This window comes from Canis aureus, chromosome 9 (assembly GCF_053574225.1).
Source record: "Canis aureus isolate CA01 chromosome 9, VMU_Caureus_v.1.0, whole genome shotgun sequence".
Classification (NCBI taxonomy): domain Eukaryota; kingdom Metazoa; phylum Chordata; class Mammalia; order Carnivora; family Canidae; genus Canis; species Canis aureus.
The window spans coordinates 65,741,714-65,762,543 of record NC_135619.1 but is presented as its reverse complement, the minus strand read 5'-3'; the positions used below and the strand labels follow the sequence as shown (position 1 = coordinate 65,762,543).

General features: G+C 43.3%; 2 protein-coding genes across 8 annotated transcripts; one reads left to right on the top strand and one right to left on the bottom strand.

The window, feature by feature from the left end:
• Positions 1-18: 18 nt before the first annotated feature.
• GON7 (GON7 subunit of KEOPS complex) lies at positions 19-20,758 on the top strand. 3 transcript variants are annotated; one of them, XR_013386761.1, is made up of 4 exons: positions 19-297; positions 4,851-4,937; positions 15,258-15,439; positions 20,054-20,758. XR_013386761.1 is itself a non-coding variant. In XM_077910391.1 (2 exons), exons 1-2 carry the CDS (start codon positions 90-92, stop codon positions 3,052-3,054), a joined length of 303 nt encoding a protein of 100 aa, XP_077766517.1. In that variant the 5' UTR covers positions 27-89; the 3' UTR covers positions 3,055-3,825. The 3 variants fall into 3 exon arrangements, 1 of the variants encoding a protein (XP_077766517.1); XM_077910391.1 differs by lacking the exons at positions 4,851-4,937; positions 15,258-15,439; positions 20,054-20,758 and adding an exon at positions 2,960-3,825 and having other exon boundaries at positions 27-297; XR_013386762.1 differs by lacking the exons at positions 4,851-4,937; positions 15,258-15,439; positions 20,054-20,758 and adding an exon at positions 2,960-3,825 and having other exon boundaries at positions 155-312.
• On the bottom strand, positions 13,580-16,374 carry LYSET (lysosomal enzyme trafficking factor). 5 transcript variants are annotated; one of them, XM_077910390.1, is made up of 2 exons: positions 16,350-16,374; positions 13,580-15,038 (listed from the first exon to the last, which is right to left on the bottom strand). In XM_077910390.1, exon 2 carries the CDS (start codon positions 15,020-15,022, stop codon positions 14,627-14,629), a length of 396 nt encoding a protein of 131 aa, XP_077766516.1. In that variant the 5' UTR covers positions 15,023-15,038; positions 16,350-16,374; the 3' UTR covers positions 13,580-14,626. The 5 variants fall into 5 exon arrangements, with proteins under 5 accessions (XP_077766516.1, XP_077766512.1, XP_077766513.1 ...); XM_077910386.1 differs by lacking the exon at positions 16,350-16,374 and adding an exon at positions 15,925-16,006; XM_077910387.1 differs by lacking the exon at positions 16,350-16,374 and adding an exon at positions 15,890-15,974.
• Positions 20,759-20,830: the final 72 nt, after the last annotated feature.

Here is a 20,830-nt window from a genome sequence, read left to right as displayed (position 1 = left end):
CCGGCCTGCGCGCCTGCGCACGCCGCGCGCCGGTTTCCGCTTCCGGGTGGCGCTTCTCGGTCGCTGGCTGTGGAAGCCCTGCGGTCGTCATGGAGCTGCTGGGCGAGTACGTCGGGCTGGATGGGCAGCAGCGGCTGTTGCGGGTGCCCTGTGAGGCGCCGGCCGACGCTGACCCTTTCCAGGGCCTGTTGTCTGGCGTGGCCCAGATGAGAGAGCTGGTGGCCGAGCTTTTCGACCCCTTGGTACAGCAGGAAGCGCAAGACCGGGAGGCGGCGGCTGCGGAAGAGGCCATGGACGGTGAGCCCTGAGAAGGTGCAGGAGCGGCGGGGGGCGGGGCAGGGGGCCCGGGGGAGGGGGCGGCCTGGGGAAAGTGAGCCTCGGGGAAGGAGGAATCCAGCTAAACATCGTTGGCACTAGGGCAGCGCGGATGGCTCAGCGGTTTAGCGCCGCCTTCGGCCCAGGGCGTGACCCTGGAGACCCGGGATCGAGGCCTACGTCGGGCTCCCTGCACGGAGCCTGCTTCTCCCTCTGCCTGTCTCGCTCTGCGTCTCTCATGAATAAATAAAAGTTTTTAAAAAGTAAAAAAAAAAAAAAGAAAAAGAAAAAAAAATATCGTTGGCCGGCACTTAACCGCCATATTATCTGGTCTCCTCCTACTTAAGCGTTTTCGCGACTCTTTCCATCTGTATCACAATAAACGTGCCAAATGCCTACTCCTCTGTGCCGGGCCCTGGGCTGTGCTCTGGAGTTAGAATGAGGTGAATGCCACGCAGTTCTTTGTGGAACTCTCAGGCTGGTGGGAGTTAGACAAGCGAACACTCACTACAGATTGGAAGTATGACCCCGGGGCCCTCCAACTATTGAAAAGAGGACCCAGGAAGGCTTTAGAGTTTTAGAGACGGCATGACTTCTGAGCTGCGTGTTGAAGGATGAAAACGAGTGTTATTACCGGGGGTGAAATTACAGACCAGTTAGACTGCCAACCATCATCGCACAATAGGTTCTGAAGATTTCAGTTGAAGGAATCAACTCCCCTCTAACTCCCAGGCACTCGTTTCCCATATCCCATTTTATTTTATTTTTGAGATTATATTTATTTATTCATGAGAGACACAAGAGAGAGGCAGAGACACAGGCAGAGGGAGAAGCAGGCTCCCTGCAGGGAGCCCGATGCGGAACTCGATCCCAGGACCCCGGGATCACGCCCTGAGCGACGGCAGGTACTCAACCGCTGAGCCACCCGGGTCTCCCCCCAGATCACATTTTAGAAAGTACAATTTGGAAGGAGAAATATGAAAGTTAAGTGAATAGAAAAAGAGGTAGGTACATTTTCTGTCCCAACCTGAAGAACCTATGAATTAATTATTGGAGTCAGGACTTAACTCCTCTAAAGAGGGTCTTAAACTGTACTATACTTTCCTTTTTCATTCCATCTTGTTTACATCTTGATAGTTCCAGATAATGTGAACTCAGACCATTACACTGAGTTCAGAGAATACATTGGTTCCATGAATTGTTAATTGGGTGTTGCCACATGGGTTGAAAGTGAAATCCTGGCCAGCCCTGGTGGCTCAGCAGTTTAGCGCTGCCTTCAGCCCAGGGCGTGATCCTGGAGACTCCAGATCGAGTCCCACACTCCCCCTGCATGGAGCCTGCTTCTCCCTCTGCCTGTGTCTCTGCCCCTCTCTCTCTCTCTCCCTCTCTCTCTCTGTGTGTGTCTCTCATGAATAAATAAATAAAATCTAAAAAAAAAAAAAAAAGTGACCTATTTCTTGGCTCCAGAATTACTTCTCTCTGTTGAAAATGTTATTGGAATAGGATGAGTGTAGCTAGAACCATTTTTCTTCCTTCCTCCCTCCCTCCTCCTCTCTCTCTCTCTCTCTCTCTCTCTCTCTCTTTCTTTTAGAGATTTTATTTCTTTGACAGGGAATGAGAGAGAGCACAAGCAGGCAGAGGGAGAGAGAGAAGTAGACTCCCTGCAGAGCTGGGAGCCTGATGCAGGGTCTGATCCCAGGACCCAGAGATCATGACCTGAGCCAAAGGCAGACGGTTAACCAGCTGAGCCACCCAGGTGCCCCCAACTAGAACCATTTCTTAAAATATCATTACTTATCAGAAAAATGACCTATTCTATTAATGGCAGGTCAGTAGTATCTTTGTATTGGAGGACATGTTTTTGTATATTAAATGAAGACCTCATAAAGCTTAGGTTGGGGGCACCTGGATGGCTCAGTGGCTGAGTGTCTGCCAATAAACAATACAACGTGAATGAGCCTCAAAAACATGTTGAGTGAGGGAAGGCAGACAAAAAGGCCACATGTCTTATGATTCCATTTATATGAAATATCCAGAATAGACAAATCTCTGGAGATAGAAAGTAGATTACAGATTGCCAAGGGAAATGGGAAGTGATTGTTAATGGGTGTGGGATTTCTTTCTAGGATGATAAAAATGTTCCAGAATTACATAGTGGTGACAGTGCTGAACCTAGGGAATATACTACAAATCAATAAATTGAACACTTTAAAAGAGTGAATTTTGTAGTATGTGAATTACATCTCAAAAAAAAAGTGATACATAAGATTTTATTTATTTATTATTATTATTTTAAAAATTTATTTATTCATGAGAGACACAGAGAGAAAGAGAGGCAGAGACACAAGCAGAGGGAGAAGCAGGCTCCTTGCAGGGAGCCTGACGTGGGACTCAATCCCATGCCTCCAGGGTCACACCCTGGGCTGAAGGCGGCGCTAAACCGCTGAGCCACCCGGGCTGCCCGATACTTAAAATTTTAAACACCAAAATTCTTGAAATCTTTTTATCCATACACTTTGAATCTGATGTATGTATGATTTTATTAATCCTTAAAAGTGAAATGGTCTCATTATCAACCATTTTAGCAATCTGTTTCTTTGAGCTACTGAACATATTGTCATACAACAAATGTTTATTTTAAAAGGTGATGATGAAGATGATGCAGAAGATGAAAATAACATTGATAACAGAACTAACTCAGATGGACCATCTGCAAAACGGCCCAAACCACCATCTTAACAGTAGCTTTTATGAAATTTTAAAGACTGCTACTATATCTGAATTATCACACACTGACATTAGGAAAGACTTGTGCTCTGGTTTGGAAAAGCATTTGTTTTATTCCCCTAGGACAGTTTGTCAAAGAAAAAATTGTTTCTTTCCAGCAGAGATAAAATAAATGTTTAGAAATTAATCTGTCTTGAGTGAGAAATTTCAGACCATGGAAATAAAATAGAACACTCAATGATGTATAAAATCCTCTAAGTTGGCAACTGAATTTTTATTGTTTTCTACTTTTTAAATAGCTACTGAATTGTGTGATCTTTTGGCTTCTGCTTGTTATTAAAAGTACTTGTCAGATCTTAGTAACATTTCAAAGAGCCATGTGACATGAGCAAGTGGTGAAAATTGGATATTAAATTTGAGAATGGCAGTTCTGTGTAAGAAGAAGGAAAACAGGAAGAGAGAGAAGTACTGAAGAAGGAAATGAGCCCTTGAGAGAGACCCAAGGAAACCTGGAACCCACACTCAAACGAATAAACAGACACCCAGAGATAATATCACTCAACAAATATGTATTTAACTTCTACCTTAAGAGAACAAAGTTGGGTGTGCTTTTATGCTGTAACATGTTATATATATAAGCATGTTATGTATATAAACACAAATCCAAGTCTTTAAACCATAGATATTGACTATAACTTAAGATATTCTCATCCTGTATCTATGCTTTGATTTTGTTTACTGAAGTACTATTGAATCCTTTAAAATACATATATATTTCTAAAATGTGTATGTGTTTTCCTTTTCTGCTTGTCGGTGGGACTAAGGCATTTATTATTTACTGTGCATGTTTCCTGATTCATTTAGATCGCAAAGAAATCAAGTGGCATGTACCTAAGGAAATGCAAATAGTTACAGAATTTTAGAGCTGGAAGTAACCTTACAGATTATATGATTCATTTCCGAGGTGAATTGAATCTTGAAATAGATGTTGGCCCTGAATTTGAGCTAATCATTTGCAGAGCTGGGTCGTACACATAGCCTTTAAAAGAGTACCAAAAGAAAAAAAAAAGATTACCATAGTACTTTCCCAGGTACACATTCTGAAATCTATAGCTTACAAAGTACATGCTATTGAGGAAACTGAACTTAGGTACCTTTTCTTATCTTTAAAGTATTGTTTTACATCAGCCTTCCACTAAGTGCTCTTATGTAATCAAAATACCAACTAGAAAAGTTTTATAAATAGAAGTTTCCTCGTTTAGTTTGTGATAATGTTTCTAATGTTGGCACTTTGACTCAGTTATTGACATAATTGTTTTCTTCATACAATCCTTAAAACCTACCAACATTGTTAAAATAGTTCATATATATATTTTTTTAGATTTTTTCTTTTTTAAAAGTTTATTATTTTTTTTTTTTTTAGTAACCTCCACACCCAACGTGGGGCTCAGACTCATGGCCCTGAGATCAATAGTCATATGATCATCTAAGTCAGCCAGGTGCCCCTAAAATAGTTCATATTTTGGGGTACCTTGGTGGCTTAGTGGTTGAGCGTCTGCCTTTGGCTCAGGTTGTGATCCTGGGGAATAAATAAAATCTTTAAAAAAAAAATTGTTCCTATTTTTGAAGTAATAGCTGAACTTTGCTCCTGAATATTGTTCCCTTCTTTGTTTAGTAAATATATTTATAAAGAAGAAACTTCAAGATATTTGAGCTTGTGGTCCAGTGCTTTAAGGTCTGGGTTATAGGTTTGATCTTTTCCTTAATTTTAATACTGATTCTAACTCTAATACTGTCTTCTTCATAAGTGAGCTACATATGTGACCAGTATAGAAGAAATGCCTTGCCAGGTTTTCTGATCTGCTGCCTTCTAAGGGTACAAACATAAGCCACAGGTAAGCAGGAGAGTTAATCTGAATTTCTTTTGAATTTACTTTTGTAAAGGAAAGTCAGCCTCACGATACTAGCTAAAAATAAGCTTGACACTAGACTTAGTTCAGTAATCTTTTAAAATTTGAGACATGGAGTGTGGAGTGTGAAATACATGGATATATGCAACATAATGGTTTTTCTTGAAGTGCTTTTGGGTTACATTAAGAAATAATATGTATTTTTTTTTAAGATTTTGTTTATTTGAGAGCACAAGCAGGGAGAGTTGCAGGCAGGAGGGGGAGAGGGAGAAACAGACTCCCCACTGTGTGAGGAGCCTGATGCAGGGGCTCCACCCCAGGACCCTGGGATCATGACCTGAACCAAAGGCAGATGTTTGAGCCACCCAGGTGCCCCTAGAATCAAGATTTTTAATGTAAAAAATAAAACACAAAAGTATTAAAATGGAGTAATAGTTTTTACAGTCTCAGAGTGAGGAAGGTTTCCTAAGCAAGATTTTTTTTAAATCCAGAAACCATAATAGAAGAGATTGGTTAATATGACTATACCATAATGAAAAACAGAACATTCTATAAGGTCGAAATACAAAGAGGGAAAAGGGGCAGCCCGGGTGGCTCAGCGGTTTAGTGCCGCCTTCAGCCCAGGGCATGATCCTGGAGACCTGGGATCAAGTCCCACGTCAGGCTCCCTGCATGCAGCTTGCTTCTCCCTCTGCCTGTGTCTCTGCCTCTCTCTCCCTCTGTGTGTGTGTGTCTCTCATGAATAAATAAATAAAATCTTTAAAAAGAGAGGGAAAAGGTATTTTGTATTTTCAGCACAAATGACTAAGAACTATTGCCTTTTATCAGACCATAGAAGTGGACAAAGGAAGGGGATAGGGAGATCACAAGAAAAATACACATGACTTTTAAATGAAAAAAGATGCTACTTCAATAAAATGAATACCACTTTTTACTTTTCAGACTGAAAGATCAAAAGTTTTGATGCAATATTGAGCTGGAAAGGACTTGAGGGTTATGTAGTACTGATGGTGTGATTTGGTATAAGCTCTTTGAAAGTCAAATTGACACTTCTTGTACAGTACAAAATGTTAGATGTACTGTTCTTTGAGCAATTTCACTTATAGAAATTTATCCAGTGATAACAGAATACATGTGCACAGTTCTATAGCACTATTCATTGTAGCATTTATTCTAGGTATTACTACTGTAAAGAACCTAAGTGTCCGTTCACAGAAGACTTTAGTTAATTAAGTAAAAATAGAAGATTAATACAATAATTTTGTGCAGCCATGATAAAAGACCAAAGTATAGCTCTGTGTGTTAGAGACCAATCTCTAAAATATAATGTTAAATGAAAACTAGCAAGATACAGACTAGTGTGTTGAATGCTACTATTGGAGAATAGATACACATGTGGTATCTAAAAGGATAGCCAGACTGCTGCTGAGCAGAGAGTTGGGTTGAGAATAAGAGGGGGGATATTCTTAAAGAGAGAACAAGAACACTCTTGTTCTCTTTGCATTTAACATATTTTGGAAGCACCTGGGTGGCTCAATGGTTGGGCATCTGCCTTTGGCTCAGGTCATGATCCCGGGGTCGTGGGATCAAATCCTGCATCCAGCTTCCCATAGGGAGCCTGCTTCTTCCTCTGCCTATGTCTCTTCCTCTCTCTGTGTGTCTCTCATGGACAAATAAAATCTTTTTAAAAAGTAAGCATATTTTGTATTTTTCTATACAAATACAGAAAAAGTTACTGTTCCTGCAAAGTTACTGAAACTAAACATTTTTTTTTTAAGCTGTATACTCAACATGAGGCTCAATCTCATGACCCGGAGATCAAGAGTCACATGCTTTACTGACTGAGCCAGGCCGGTGGCCCAATTTTTTATTTTAAAAAGTCATGCTTTACATTTAATAAGGGCAGACCAGCCAAATGAATAGTTTAAAACATTTGTCATGTGAGTAATTCAGGGCAAAAATTAGCTAATCTAGACTTTAAAAATCAAAACAGGAGTGCCTGGATGGATCAATCAATTAAGCATCTGACTGGATTTTGGCTTAGGTCATGAGACTGAGCCCCAGGTTGGGCTCTTTGCTGGGCATGGAGCCTGCTTATGATTCTCTCTTTTCCTCTCCCTCTCCAAAAAAAACCCAAAACACAAAAAACAGCTGGGGTGCCTGGGTGGCTCTTTGGTAAGCGGCCGACTCCTTGATTTTGGCTCAGGCCATGATCTCAGGGTCATGGGCTCCACGCTTAGTGCAGAGCCTGCTTGAAATTCTCTCCCTCTCCCTCTGCCCTCCCCCACTCCCCGGCTTATGCGTGTGCATACTCTCTCTCTCTCAAATAAATCATCTTTTAAAAGAAATCCACATTTCCCATATGACTACTACTCTGTCGAAAAGGGAGAACATGACCTCTAAGGAGATTAAGAAACTGAGCTAACGTTTAAAAAAAAGGGAGGAGGGGTTTCTAAAACTGATGTGCCTAGCTTTCACCTTGAAAAAAATGCCCTCTACCCAGTGCATTATTCTCAAAATATAAAATGAATTTAACAGTGTTGCCCTAACTATTCCAGTTCTCAGGTGACCTTTAGGATCAGAATTGCCCTAAAGACATGGCCCAGAAAACAGTGAATGCTAGAATGTAAGCCTCTATTTAAATTTTTATTTATTTATTTATGATAGTCACACACAGAGAGAGAGAGAGAGGCAGAGACACAGGCAGAGGGAGAAGCAGGCTCCATGCACCGGGAGCCCGACGTGGGATTCGATCCCGGGTCTCCAGGATCGCGCCCTGGGCCAAAGGCAGGCGCTAAACCGCTGCGCCACCCGGGGTTCCCTATTTAAATTTTTTTTAAGAAGTGGCAGCTCACATTGGGGCAGCAGCGAGGCCATTGAGGTACAGTTTTATTTTTATTTTATTTTTTTAATGTTTGTGGGTTTTTTTTAAAGATTTATTTATTTATTTATTTATGATATAGAGAGAGAGGCAGAGACACAGGCAGAGGAATAAGCAGGCTCCATGCCGGAAGCTTGATGCGGGACTCGATCCTGGGACTCCAGGATCGCACCCTGGGCCAAAGGCAGGCGCTAAACCAGTGAGCCATCCAGGGATCCCCCGGGGTACAGTTTTAAATAGAAATTTACTCCAATGCAAAAAGAAAAACAAATTTACTCCAATACTCAAAATTATGCTGGAAAGACTTGTCTTCTTTTTAAAATTTTATTTATTCATGAGAGACACAAAGAGGGAGGCAGAGGGAGAAGCAGGCTCCATGCAGGGAGCCCAATGCGGACTTGATCTCACGACCACGGGTTCACGACCCGAACCAAAGGCAGATGCTCAACTGCTGAAGCCACTCAGGTGTCCCTAACTTGTAAAACATGTTACCACTTTAAATGAGTGATTTACAGGCCCAAAGTATTGCCTTAAACACCAGAGTACTGCAGTTGTGTGCTGTAGCTCTAAGAGGTTGGCATGACACTTGATGCATATGTTAGGGGTTTAGAAAACTTATCTTAAAGATCGTAACTTGAGAATTGCTCAAGGCTGTAACCACCACTTGTTTGTGAATGTGGTTTATGTATTTTTCTGCATGAATGAGGAAAATCCCAGGACAACCATCACAACCATTGGCAAAAATAAATGGACTCATTTTAAATCTTGGCCTCAAAATATATCACTACATGCTGAAACCTGAGAAAGCTTAACCACTAAACTTGAACATGTGAAAGATTAGACTATGCACTTAGAAAATGTTATCTTTAACCTTTATTCTCTCTGGAGAGCAAGCTAGATTGTTTTGCAGTCTAATGAAAGAGGTATCCAGTGGCAATAAGAATCACTCATGGGAGAATTAATTATGAGCACCTATGTGCCAGGCACTGTCCTAGGCATGGGGTGTACAACAGTGAATAGACAAAATTGCTGCACTCGTGGAGTTTAGATTCTTCTTTTTTTTTTTTTTAGGATTTTATTTATTTATTCATGAGACACACAGGTAGAGGGAGAAGCAGGCACCCTGTGGGGAGCCCAGTGTGGGACTCAATCCCGGGACCCCGAGGTCACACCCTGAGTCGAAGGCAGACACTCAACCGCTGAGCCACCCAGGCATCCTGGAGTTTAGATTCTGACAAAATGTGTAAAGTGTCACATGATGGTAAGTGCTGTGGAGAAAAACAGGGAAGGAGGATAATTTAAAATAGCTGGTCAGAGGCAGCCTCGTGAAACTTGACAACTGAACAAAGGTCTGAAGATGTGATCAAGCAGGCCAGGGCTGAGCACTCAAACAGAAGGTCCGTGCAGTGTAGAAGTCCTGAAACAGGCTTTTCTGGCGTGTTCTAGAATCAGCAGGAAGATCAGTGGCTAGAGTGGAGTGAGGGATGGAAAGTGGTAGAAAACGAAAATTGTCGAGGGCCACTTATTCAGGACTTTGTAAGCCATGTTAACTTTGCCTTTTATTCTCAGAAGGGAAGCAAATAGGAGGATTTTTGAGAGGAGTAACATTTTAAAAGAATCCCTTGCCACTTGTCTGATAGAGCTTAAAGGGGCCTTGATCAGATTTTGGTGGGTAGAGAGATGAGGAGCTTGGTTTAGGACAGGTTAAATCTCAGATTCCTGGCAAGACATCTTAGTAAATATCAAATAGATGGTTGAATATCCAAGTCTGGAGCTCAGGAGAGACTCAAGATAGTAACATAAATATGGGCACTTAAAGCCATGAACCTGGATAGGATGAGCAAGGGGAGTAGGTATAGAAATGAGAACTGGGGTATGTCAACATTCACAAGCTGGGCACAGCCCACAGAGAGGAACCAGCAAAGGAGACAGGAAAAGCTAGTGAGGAAGAAGGCAAACCAGGAGAGTGTCTAGAAGTGGGGTAACATCTGGTAGCTGCTAACCGCATGTGGCTATTTGAACCAATTAAAAATTAAAATTCAGTTCCTTAGTCACACTAGCCGCATCTCAAGGGCTCATTTCATGTAGCTAGTGGCTACTGATTTGGACAGTACAGATAGATATCAAACATTTCCATCATCACTAAAGCCCTACTGGGGAGTACTGGTCTGGAAACTAATTCAGGAAACTGTCTCAAGGAGGGTATCAAAAACGGCTAATGAGGCTACTGAGCCTTGACCACTGGGTTTAGTTGGGTGCAAGTGACCAGGGACCTCTTTACAAGAGAGCAGTTCTGGTAGAGTGGAAGGAAAAAGCCTGATAGAAGTATGTTCAAGATCATCTGTAGGGAAAAAAAAAAAAAAAAAAAAAGATCATCTGTAGGAGAGGAACTAGAACTAGAAAACACACTTTTCCTTGACCTTGGGCTCTGGCAGGCAGCTAGCTGTCTGTATGGTCATGTCCACGCTGACACTGCTCCTAGACTAGAGGGCCCGATAGGCCCAGCATGGAGCTTCCGGTGCTCCAGATCATCCCACGCTGCCCTAGGAACACCTCAGGACCATGACTATCACCAGAGGACTCACCTCTTGCTTTGTTTTCTCCTGCCATGGGGCTGGGTCTTGTCACATTTGGAGAGCTACAGGAAGCAGGAGTGAAGGGGACTGTCCTCTCCTTCACCTTGTCACTTGACCATGCTTAGTCCTGATCATACCTGCTGAATTCTTAGCTGGCCTCCTAGGATCATGGCCTTCAATTACAGTGACCTCTTCTACAATCACGACATCTTTATTTCTCCATAGTGATATCCTGGGACCACATATATCACTTTATAAGGTCCCACTCTGTAGGGCCCTGCTTGTAACAATAAAGTCTATTTAAGCCTCAAAAACAAATAAACAAACATACAGACATCTCTCTAAAGATTTGCAATTCAAATAGCTGGGTGAGCTTGCTGCAAAATATTTGTTGAAGCTGCTCCAAAGACAAACACAGCTGAGATGACAAACAGTTCAATCTTTATGGTACATAAAAATCCATGGCCCAGTGATTCTCAACCAATGATTCCAAAGCAATCATGTGAAGAGCTCTAAAAGCACAATTGGCCTCTTCTCCCCTCCCAGAGATTGATAAAATTGGGAAGGGACCTTGGCATTATGTGAGGAGTTTTGCTTTGTTTTTCATTTGGATGATTCTATGATACAGCTCTAGTTCAAGACCTATGCACGGTCTTAGGCCAAAACAAAAATACTAATGCAGGATTCCCAATCATGGTCCAGAACTTGATGGAACTTTACAAATATGTTGGAGAATTTATAAAGTGATGGCACATGCTTGATCCAAAAGTGAATCATGTGGTATCATAGTAAGCTTTCTAACAGTGTTTTGGAGATTGAGATTATTAAGTCCTCAAGAAGGAAATCAACACTAGATAATAAAGACTATAACACTTCCCATTGTGAACAGACAAACCAGTTTGATTATTATATGTGTGCAATTACTCTCATAGGAGTGCTTTATCTGATGATTCCCCAAAGAAAAGCTTTTTATTAATTATAAAAGCTTTGAAATAGAATCAAAAATTCTAAACTTAGGAAATCATATTTTTTACTTTAAATCTGGTAGCATCTAAGGGTGCTACCCAGGCCACCTTAAGGTGGCACCCTTAGATGCTACCAGTCGGTTAAATGTCCAACTCTTGATTTTGGCTCAGGTCATGATCTCAGGGTCATGAGATCAGGCCCCATGTTGGGCTCATTGTGGCAGCAGCTTGAGGTCTCTCCCTCTCCTGTGCCGCCCCCCAAAAAATTAAAAAAAAAAAAAAACGGTGGCATCTTTAAAACTAGAAGTTACATGGTGACTCCATGAATTAGATGTTTCTCCAATTTAGTTGCCTATTCTCTATCCTCGCACTTTTTTTTTTTTTTTTAAGATTGCATTTATTTATTCATGAGAGACACAGAGAGACAGAGACATAGGCAGAGGGAGAGGCAGCCTCCCCACAGGGAGCCTGATGCAGGACTCAATCCTGGGCATTTTCCATGAAAAACACAACAGGCTTTATTTCAGATGTGGTTACAAGTAAGGTGACTTATTAAGCAACTAGGGTACATAATTATTTTTCTCATTTCTAGAAGCAGATATTATTGACTAGCATGGATACTAGGATGCTTGTCCTTTCTCTGAAATCCCTGAAGAATTTCCTGTATTTGCCACTTATCTAATCCTGTACTCACTGCTTATTGTACTATGATGTGCATTTGAAATAAATAACCTGACATAATACACGGGTCTCCTCTCCACCAGCTTAATCTCCCCCTCAATCTAACAGAGCTAGATTAACCCTGCAATCTGAAACCTAATAATTTTATTTGGAAATACTGAATTACTCCCACTCTACTTCTTTTTTAAAAAATTTATTTATTTGAGAAAGAGAACACAAGTGGTAGAGAGTGAGAAGCAGGCTCCCTGCTCTGCCTGCTTCATCCCAGGACCCTGGGATCATGTGGGCCTCCATCCCAGGACCCTGGGATCATGACCTGAGCCAAAGCAGATGCTTAACTGACTGAGCCACCCAGAAGCCCCTATTTTAATATTTTTACTACCAAAGCAATCTGGTCTTGAAAACTAGAAATGGACCAAGCACTTACTTAGCAAATCTCAAAATGCTAGAATTTGAAGTATAAAAGATAAAAGTCCACTTCAATAAAAAGGAATTACTACTTTATAAGACAAATGACAAACTCAAAAACCTTGCATTATATCAAGCATTTATGAAATGAAAAAACTGAAATAATTCTCTTAAATCATTTTTAAAATACCACTGCCTCAAGAGTAATCAAATCAAGCAAGAAAACTGCTCAGTGATTTTCCTCAAATTATTATTATTTTTTTTTTTTCCTGAGAAGCAGTATAATGGAGTAATAGAGCTAGAGATCTGAAGCCAGACATGGGTTCAAATCCTGGCTCTTCCATGTCCTTGTTGTGTGACTACAGGCAAGCTAATTCCTGTGCTTCCTCTTCTGTAAAATGGCGCACTAGCAGCAGCACAAACCTCCCCACAGGCCTGTTTTGAAAAATGTAAATCACTCAGAACACAGTGCCTGCAATGTGCATACTACTAGTTAAGTACTCAAAAGATGCCAAGTGATTTGGTTATCTGACCCTCACAGAAACGGTATTTCAAACTGCTGCCTACTTTGGAGATTCAGTGTATTGTAGCAAAAGATAGATCATTTCAGTCTCTAGCCCTCTGGAAGAAGTGAAGGGAAAGTGAGATTGATTACCTGGAGAAGGACCTGATCTTGCTGCTTTTGAGTTACAAAGGTACCTGCTCCATCTTTCGAGTAAAGCTTGCTGTGAAATGTTCAACCTTCCATTCTAGTCAAATCAGATTTAAATGCTGAGGTTGTTAAAACACTTCAATTTTCAATAGCTCCTATGAATTGAGAAAAACCTTTAAGTAATGCCATTTCCATTCTTTGGCATGGCTAGGCAGACAATATCCTGAAATATGTCATTTGTGAGAAGCACTACAACTCAGTGGTTAGGAACAAAGGCATCAGATGCCTGGTCATACCTCTGGCTCTGCTGCTCACCAGGTGTGTGACCTTAACAGGCAAGTTACTTAACTTCTCTACCTCAGTGTCCTTATCTATAAAATCTGGATAATAATTGTTTCTTAGGGTTGTTGAGAGGATTAAAGGAGTTCATTCATGTAAACCTCTTAGAACAGGACCCGAAAGAATAAGCACCAAAAAAGGTTATGATTATTATTAAAATCCATCAGTGTAAAACATTTCCTTGGTGTTAATGACATTAACTGTATAAAAAATACATCTTGATCTCACCCAGAAAAAAAAAAATCCTAAAATCTGGTATTTCCATGTTTTAGTTAATTGTATTGGTACCAGACATGAGGTAGTAAGTACAGAAGCAAAGGAAGAAGTACAATGATCACATCTTTATGCAATTAACCTGTTGCCTGAAGACCGGAAGACTGGACCTTAGGCCAGAAAAGAAAATCAGAAGGATGATGACTTGGTAATATTTTAGAGGAGTGTCTCACATCTGACAAGGACCAGACTAAATATTTTAACTGAATACCTCGTTTCCATCTTCTCTGTGTAAGATTTCTCAACTTTCAAACATTTACTTTCTTCCCAAGTAATCTTTTAAAAAACTAGTAGCATTAATAATGCTGATAGTGCCAGTAGCATTACCAAAAGGAAGCACAAACTTTGCTTATCAATACAGCCATCACCTCAATAATTTTATACCAATTTCTCACAAACTGACAGTAAGCAAGCATAAATAGTTGGCCTAGTTACAACAGGTTGATGTGGTGTTTTAGCCTGAAGAATTTTAAAGCAAGCCAAGTAATTGTATAAAATTTAAATTTTATGACCATGTTTGGACCTTTTTACATTAAGCACAATGGAAATGTTCATATTCATTTTTCCCCATAGGAAAAATTTCTGAATCATCACTATGTTGCACAGTAGAATAAAAATAGGAGTTCAGGTACTTATTCAAGTTTCTAAAGAATGCAAATAACAGACACGATTTTACTTCCAAAATCTGAAGTCATCAACATGATTTTGTAGTACTGTATCTCGGGCTTCACTTAAAAATTCATTATTATTCAGATAAAGACAGCCCCCTAGTCACACTTTTTAGAAAGCCGCTGTCCCACCACAACTTCCTGAGGTCTGCAAAGAAACTGCAGTCTTGTGATCGGGCTCCATATGGTACTGGCAGTTTTTTAACTGTAATGAAAAAATGGTGACTGATTTTACGTGTCAATCAGTTGTAGTCTGCTGATCTGATTAGAAGCCTTGACAAATGCCTGGTGGCGATTGCAAATAACTGCCAAGCATATGGGGATAATACAGTAGCCCACTGTTTTGGGGTCAGCTCTCGTACAAGAATAAAGGAACAAAAACATCTGTAAGTAAGGTATCAGAAAAATAACTGTCCAAAACCAAAAAGGCAGGGAGAGTAAGCGAGCTTTCAAGGAGTGTGTCCATGTGGTTCCTTCAAGGGGCTCCTCCGGGTGCTGCTGAATGTGTTCCAAGGCCAGCCTGTTGTAAGTCTCATTGATTTCAAAAACATAGTAAAACGCTCCTGCGCTTGCTAACAAATACAATCCCACTCCAATCCATCCCATCCTCTGGCGGAAGTTCATCATTCTCCATGCTCTGTGCCTTCACATTAAGGAAAAAAAAAAAAAAAAAGTTAGGGTGTAGTAAATGGTGTCAGGGCAACTAGTCCCCATTAATGCATTTAAGCTGGGAAATAACTAAATCGACATTTACTAAGAAATGTAAACAACTCACAGCTTGTTTTAGGTAATAGTTATGAAAAAGTGAAGTTTCAGTATATATATATATATATGGACAGTGCTTTCTATGTGAATCCCACAGAATAGACCAATCACCGAACATCCGGCTGAAACAGGTCCAGCACACCTTCCGTGAGGAACTGGGACTAAACTGGTTTCCTCAGAAGACTTCGCTCCTACAGTCCCAGTAGTTTCTGACTGAACAGTCCCGTTTGGACGTGAACGCTCGATGCTGCAAGTCAAACCAAAGTCGGAGCCCCCACGGTAAGACCGCAACTCTTAAACACTTACAGTGGTCCCGAAAATCTTCCTGTCCCCACGGCAAGCGTTAAAGAGTCACTCAGTTCTGAATAATCGGGCGGTTTGGGCATTTCAGAGAAAGCCACCCTAAGAGAAACCCCCGGGGTCACCGGCTGGGAGACACGGGAGCGCGGCCGGCCCGGAGCACAAGCTAATTGTGATCAAGCACAGCGTGACCGCGCCAGTCACGCGGCGGCCCGGCCCCTGTGGCGGCGGCCGGAGCCCCCCCGAGCCGTGTCAGCGGGCCGGGCCCGGAGGCTCCCCAGCCCCCCCGCGGGCCTCCCCGGCAGCCGGCCCCGCCCCCCGCCGCGCCGCAGCGCCCGCGGCCGCGACCAGAGGCGCGCGGGCGGCGCCGGGCCCGGGCCTCTCCGCCTCGCAGCGCCGGGAGCCCGGGGCCGGGCAGCGGCCACCCACCGAGCCTGCGGAGACCGGCAGCTCCCGGATCTCACCTTCCTGTCCCGTTTGGCCCGCCCGCCCGCCGTCCCGGATGCTGCCACAGTCGGGACTTCCGGCTCGGGCCGGAAGCCGCGCGCTCCGCCCGTCGTGACGCCGGGTCTCCTCCCGGCGCGCGCGCCCGGCCGGCTCAGGTGGGGACCGGGGCGGAGGCCGCGGGCGTCTTGCCCGGAGCTGCTCGGTCCGGCTCCGCGTCCTCGCCCGGCGCCTCGCCGCGGGCCGCCGTCCCCCCGGTCGCCCTCCGAGTGCGGGGAGGCCGGCCCCCGCTGCGCCGGCGAGGGGCGCGGGCGCGGACGACTGCACGGCCGAGGGGGAGACGGCCCGGAGGTCGCCCTCCGGGGGGCCTGGCGGGGGCGGGGTCACCGGCCCCCGCCGCTGACCCGACTGCCCGGCGCTCGCAGGCCTCCGACCCGGACCTCACCTGGGGGCTGGCGCGGCGCCACCTGTGCCCCGGCCGGATTAGACTCGGCATCCGCTGCTTGGGGCACCACGACGCGAGGCTGAGGACTGGCGCGGGGGGACGGATGTGCGCCCTCGGAGGGCATCCCGCTCCCCACCCCGACCTGTGCCATGGCGGAAAGCGAGGAGGCTCTGCGGGCCGCTTTGGCGCACTTGGGCGAGCACGGACTGCGCGGGAGGCTGTTCCGGCGGGACGAGAACAGGAACGTAGCCCTGGTCGGGCTGACCGAGGAGAGACTACTCGTTCTCTGGTCCCTAAGGAGATACCCGGACGAGGGGGTGTCTGGAGAGTGATCTTTAAGCCGCCAGACCTGGATAATGAGTTTTTAAGCAGATTAAATGGATTCTTAGAGGGAGAGGGCACAACGTTGAGTTGACCAGAGCTCTTGGATATGGAAACGACCCTTTTGACCTAGGCCAGAACATGATCCCAGAAATACAGACCCCTATGTTGACACAAGCATTAGAGGGAGCCCTTCAGCCTGTACAAAAAGCTGAGAGTGTTCTCAGGCAGTGAGCCTCCAGAACCAGGAGAAGAAGAATTCGAATCCCGGCAGTTTCTTCATACTCCTCAGATGACGAAGACATGGCCGGTGTCAGATGCAGAGAAAAGAAGGCCATGGCTAGAGAGCCTCAGAGGCCCAGCATTTGATGTTATTCGTTTCCTCAAGATAAACAGTCCTTTCGTTACAGTTGCTTAATGCCTGCAGGCTCTTGAGCAGGTGTTTGGGGTTATTGAGAATCCTAGGGAATTGCAGATCAAGTATCTGACCACTCATCGGAGAGATGAAGATAAATTGTCTGCTTACCTGCTAAGGTTGGAGCCTTTATTACAGAAACTGGTAGAGAGAGGAGCAATTGAGAAAGATGTGAATCAGGCTCACCTAGACCAATTCCTGGCTGCAGCCATCCACGGAACCCTTCGCAGGAAGCTTGCTCTGCCACAGGCCGGCCCAGCCCCTGGCTTACTGATAAAGGATGAAGAAGCAGCTGAGGAGGAGGAGGCCCTTTTTCAGGCAGTATTAGAAGGGCATTTCTCCTGAATCTTAGGCAACCAGGAAGGGGTAGCTGGCAGCAAGCAGAGCATGAAGGTAGAACAGTCAGTGTACTCATGATAGATATTAATCAGTCCCTTCCTTGTGCTGCTGAGGAATTCATTCTGTACAGTTCCCTGTCTAAATCCTTTGTCATTTGTTTTTTTTAAGATTATTTATTTATTCATGAGAGACACAGAGAGAGAGAGAGAGGCAGAGACACAGGCAGAGGAAGAAGCAGGCTCCCTGCAGGGAGCCCTATGTGGAACTCTATCCTGGATCTCCAGGATCATGCCCTGTGCTGAAGGTGTGGCTCAGGCACCAAACCACTGAGCCACCCGGGCTGCCCTCCTTTGTCATTTCTGTGCCTATTTAATGTTTCCCTAATGTGTCACAGACTAGGAAGGATGTAGTTCTGCACTAGCATTTATGTATTTAAATTTACATCTGTGAATTTACCATACAAAATTGTCCAGAGGGTCTGTCGCTACATATGTATGATGCTCTGAGAGATGTCAGCTTATGTGATAACAGGTGCAACCATAGCATGTTGGATGTGATGATGTATCATAGATGGTTTTTAGGTGTGTATTGCCCTATATTTATTATCAAAATATGAGCCAGTGGTTAAGATGCTAAGTTATTTTCTGTTTGAATCACAACTGTACTGATTCTGTGCAATCAAAACAAGAGGCAGAATCAAATGCTGAGGTTGATAAGTTTGCAGCTGTCAACTCTAACCCTGGATTTCTGATATGTGTCATCAGAACATTCAGTTCTGAACGTCATTCTAATAAGTGTTATAAAATGATCTATGTGAACTTATAAAATAAAGGAATGCTAATAAAATGACCTTCTTAAAATGTCTTATTTATACATCACAATTCCAAGAGATATTTCATTTGAACAGAGGGTTCCAAAAACATAAAACTGAAAACCACTGAGGTCACATAATCTTAGTCCCTTGCATATTTTCCTCTTAGTGACCAGAGGATAGAGAGTAGTTCTTTTTCATTTTTTTTTTAAGATTTATTTATTTATTTGAGAGAGAGAGAGAGAGAGAGAGCCTGACCAGGGGGAGGGACGGAGGGGGAGAGAATCTTAAGCAGTCTCCTTGCTGAGCACAGAGCCCGATGCAAAGCTTAACCCCACAATCATGAGATCATGACCTGAGCCAAAACCAAAAGTTGGATGCTTAACTGGTGAGCCATCCAGGCACCCCTAAGGAGTAGTTTTCTAACAGATTGCTGAAGGGACCTTCTGACATGGGGGAATGAAAGAAGATCAAATACAAATTAATGCAAGGAGTAGGTCCAAATGCATCAGTGTCGAGTTTGGAAAGTGATAGGGAAGAAATAAAGGTTGTATGCTTGTCTATGACAGATTAGACTAAATGAAAGCTTTCCCGTGTACTTTCTCAATTGAATCCTCTTAAAAATCTTGCAATATAGGAAAACTCAATTTCTCACTTGTAGAAATGGGCACAGAAAGGTTAAAAAATACTTGTCCAGGGCAAAACAACTAGTAAGCGGCAGGTCCAGAAGTGTATCCTCTGCCCTGCTGCAAGGCCCATAGTCTTCCATTGCCAAAGAAGAGAAGCAATCACAAGGGTATGAGAACCCAACAGCCTCACAAACACGGCAGAAACACAACAGATGTTAACCATATTTCATACCTGTCTTGTATGCGTTAGTGTAGAGTTTGTTATTCTGAATCATTACTACAAACTAGACATTATGAGAAGCGGGGAGTATGAGAACCTGTAAAACCAGGCAGCCAGGAGGTTGGGCATGATTTAATGATTTGGTCCCTAAAAAAAAAAAAAGTCAGTATGAAGAAAGCTTGAAAATTGTGGAAAAGTAACGTCTTCCTCTTTAATAAAAATACCCCAAAGAACCAAATTTGGGATATACACCATTGGTTTAGATTTAGAGGCATTGCAGAGTATTTCTGTTAAGACTGAATATCATGGTTTCATTCTTTATTAAGTCCTCCCACTATGGGAAGCTAAACACAGATCAAGCCGTCACATTATGCCCCTTAGATATATATGATTTTTACTGGTCAAATTTACCTCAATAAGGTAAGGAAAAAGAAGCTAAATAATAGATGGCGTAGACTAGATACATTCAAAGGTATAACTGATCTTGTTGGTACATGTAAGATACTTACTTTGATACCTTAGTAGTGGGAAGTGGTATACCTGCATTTTGCTGATAGATACTGTGTGTGCACACTTGGGTGTTAATACACACTGCACCTCTCTACGTGAAGCACTGAGCCGGAGGGTTTAGACTGTATAGTGAAATTTAGGTTATGTGGGCACATGGGTGGCTCAGTGGTTGAGCATCTGTCTTCAGCTCAGAATGTGATCTCAAGGTCCTGGGATCAAGTCCCGCATCGCGCTCCGTGCAGGGAGCCTGCTTCTCCCTCTGCCTATGTCTCTGCTTCTCTCTCTGTGTCTCTCATGAATAAATAAAATCTTTAAAAAAATAATAAAATAAAAACTATGTTTCAAAAATGTGAACAACAAAATACTAAAATGCTAACTGGTTGTGTTGGGATGATGGAATTATAAAGATAGTTTTCTTGCTTCCTAAAAGTATTTTTTTCTTTCTTTTTTTTTAAGTAGGCTCCACGCCAAACATGAGGCTTGAACTCATGACCCTGAGAACAAGAGTCACATGCTCTCCTGACTGAGCCAGCCAGATGCCTCTCACCTCATACCAGTGAGAATGGTGACAATTAACAAGACAGAAAACAACATATGTTGGAGAGGATGTAGAGAAAGGGGAACCCTCTTGCACTGTTGGTGGGAATGTGAACTGGGATAGCCACTCTGGAAAACCATGTGGAGGTTCCTCAAAGAGTTAAAAATCGACCTGCCCTACGACCCAGCAATTGCACTGCTGGGGATTTACCACAAAGATACAGATGCAATGAAATGCCGGGACACCTGCACCCCGATGTTTATAGCAGCAATGTCCACAATAGCCAAACTGTGGAAGGAGCCTCAGTGTCCATCGAAAGATGAATGGATAAATAAGATGTGGTCTATGCATACAATGGAATATTCCTCAGCCATCAGAAATGACAAATACCCACCATTTGCTTCGACGTGGAGGGAACTGGAGGGTATTATGCTGAGTGAAGTAAGTCCATCGGAGAAGGACAAACATTATATGGTTTCACTCATACAGGGAATATAAGAAATAGTGAAAGAGATTATAGGGGAAAGGAGGGAAAATGAGTGGGAAAAATGAGAGAGGGTGACAAACCATGAGAGACTCCTAACTCTGGGAAATGAACAAGGGGTAGTGGAAGGGGAGGCGGGTGGGGGGATGGGGTGACTGGATGACAGGCACTGAGGAGGGCACTTGACAGGATGAGCACTGGGTGTTATACTGTA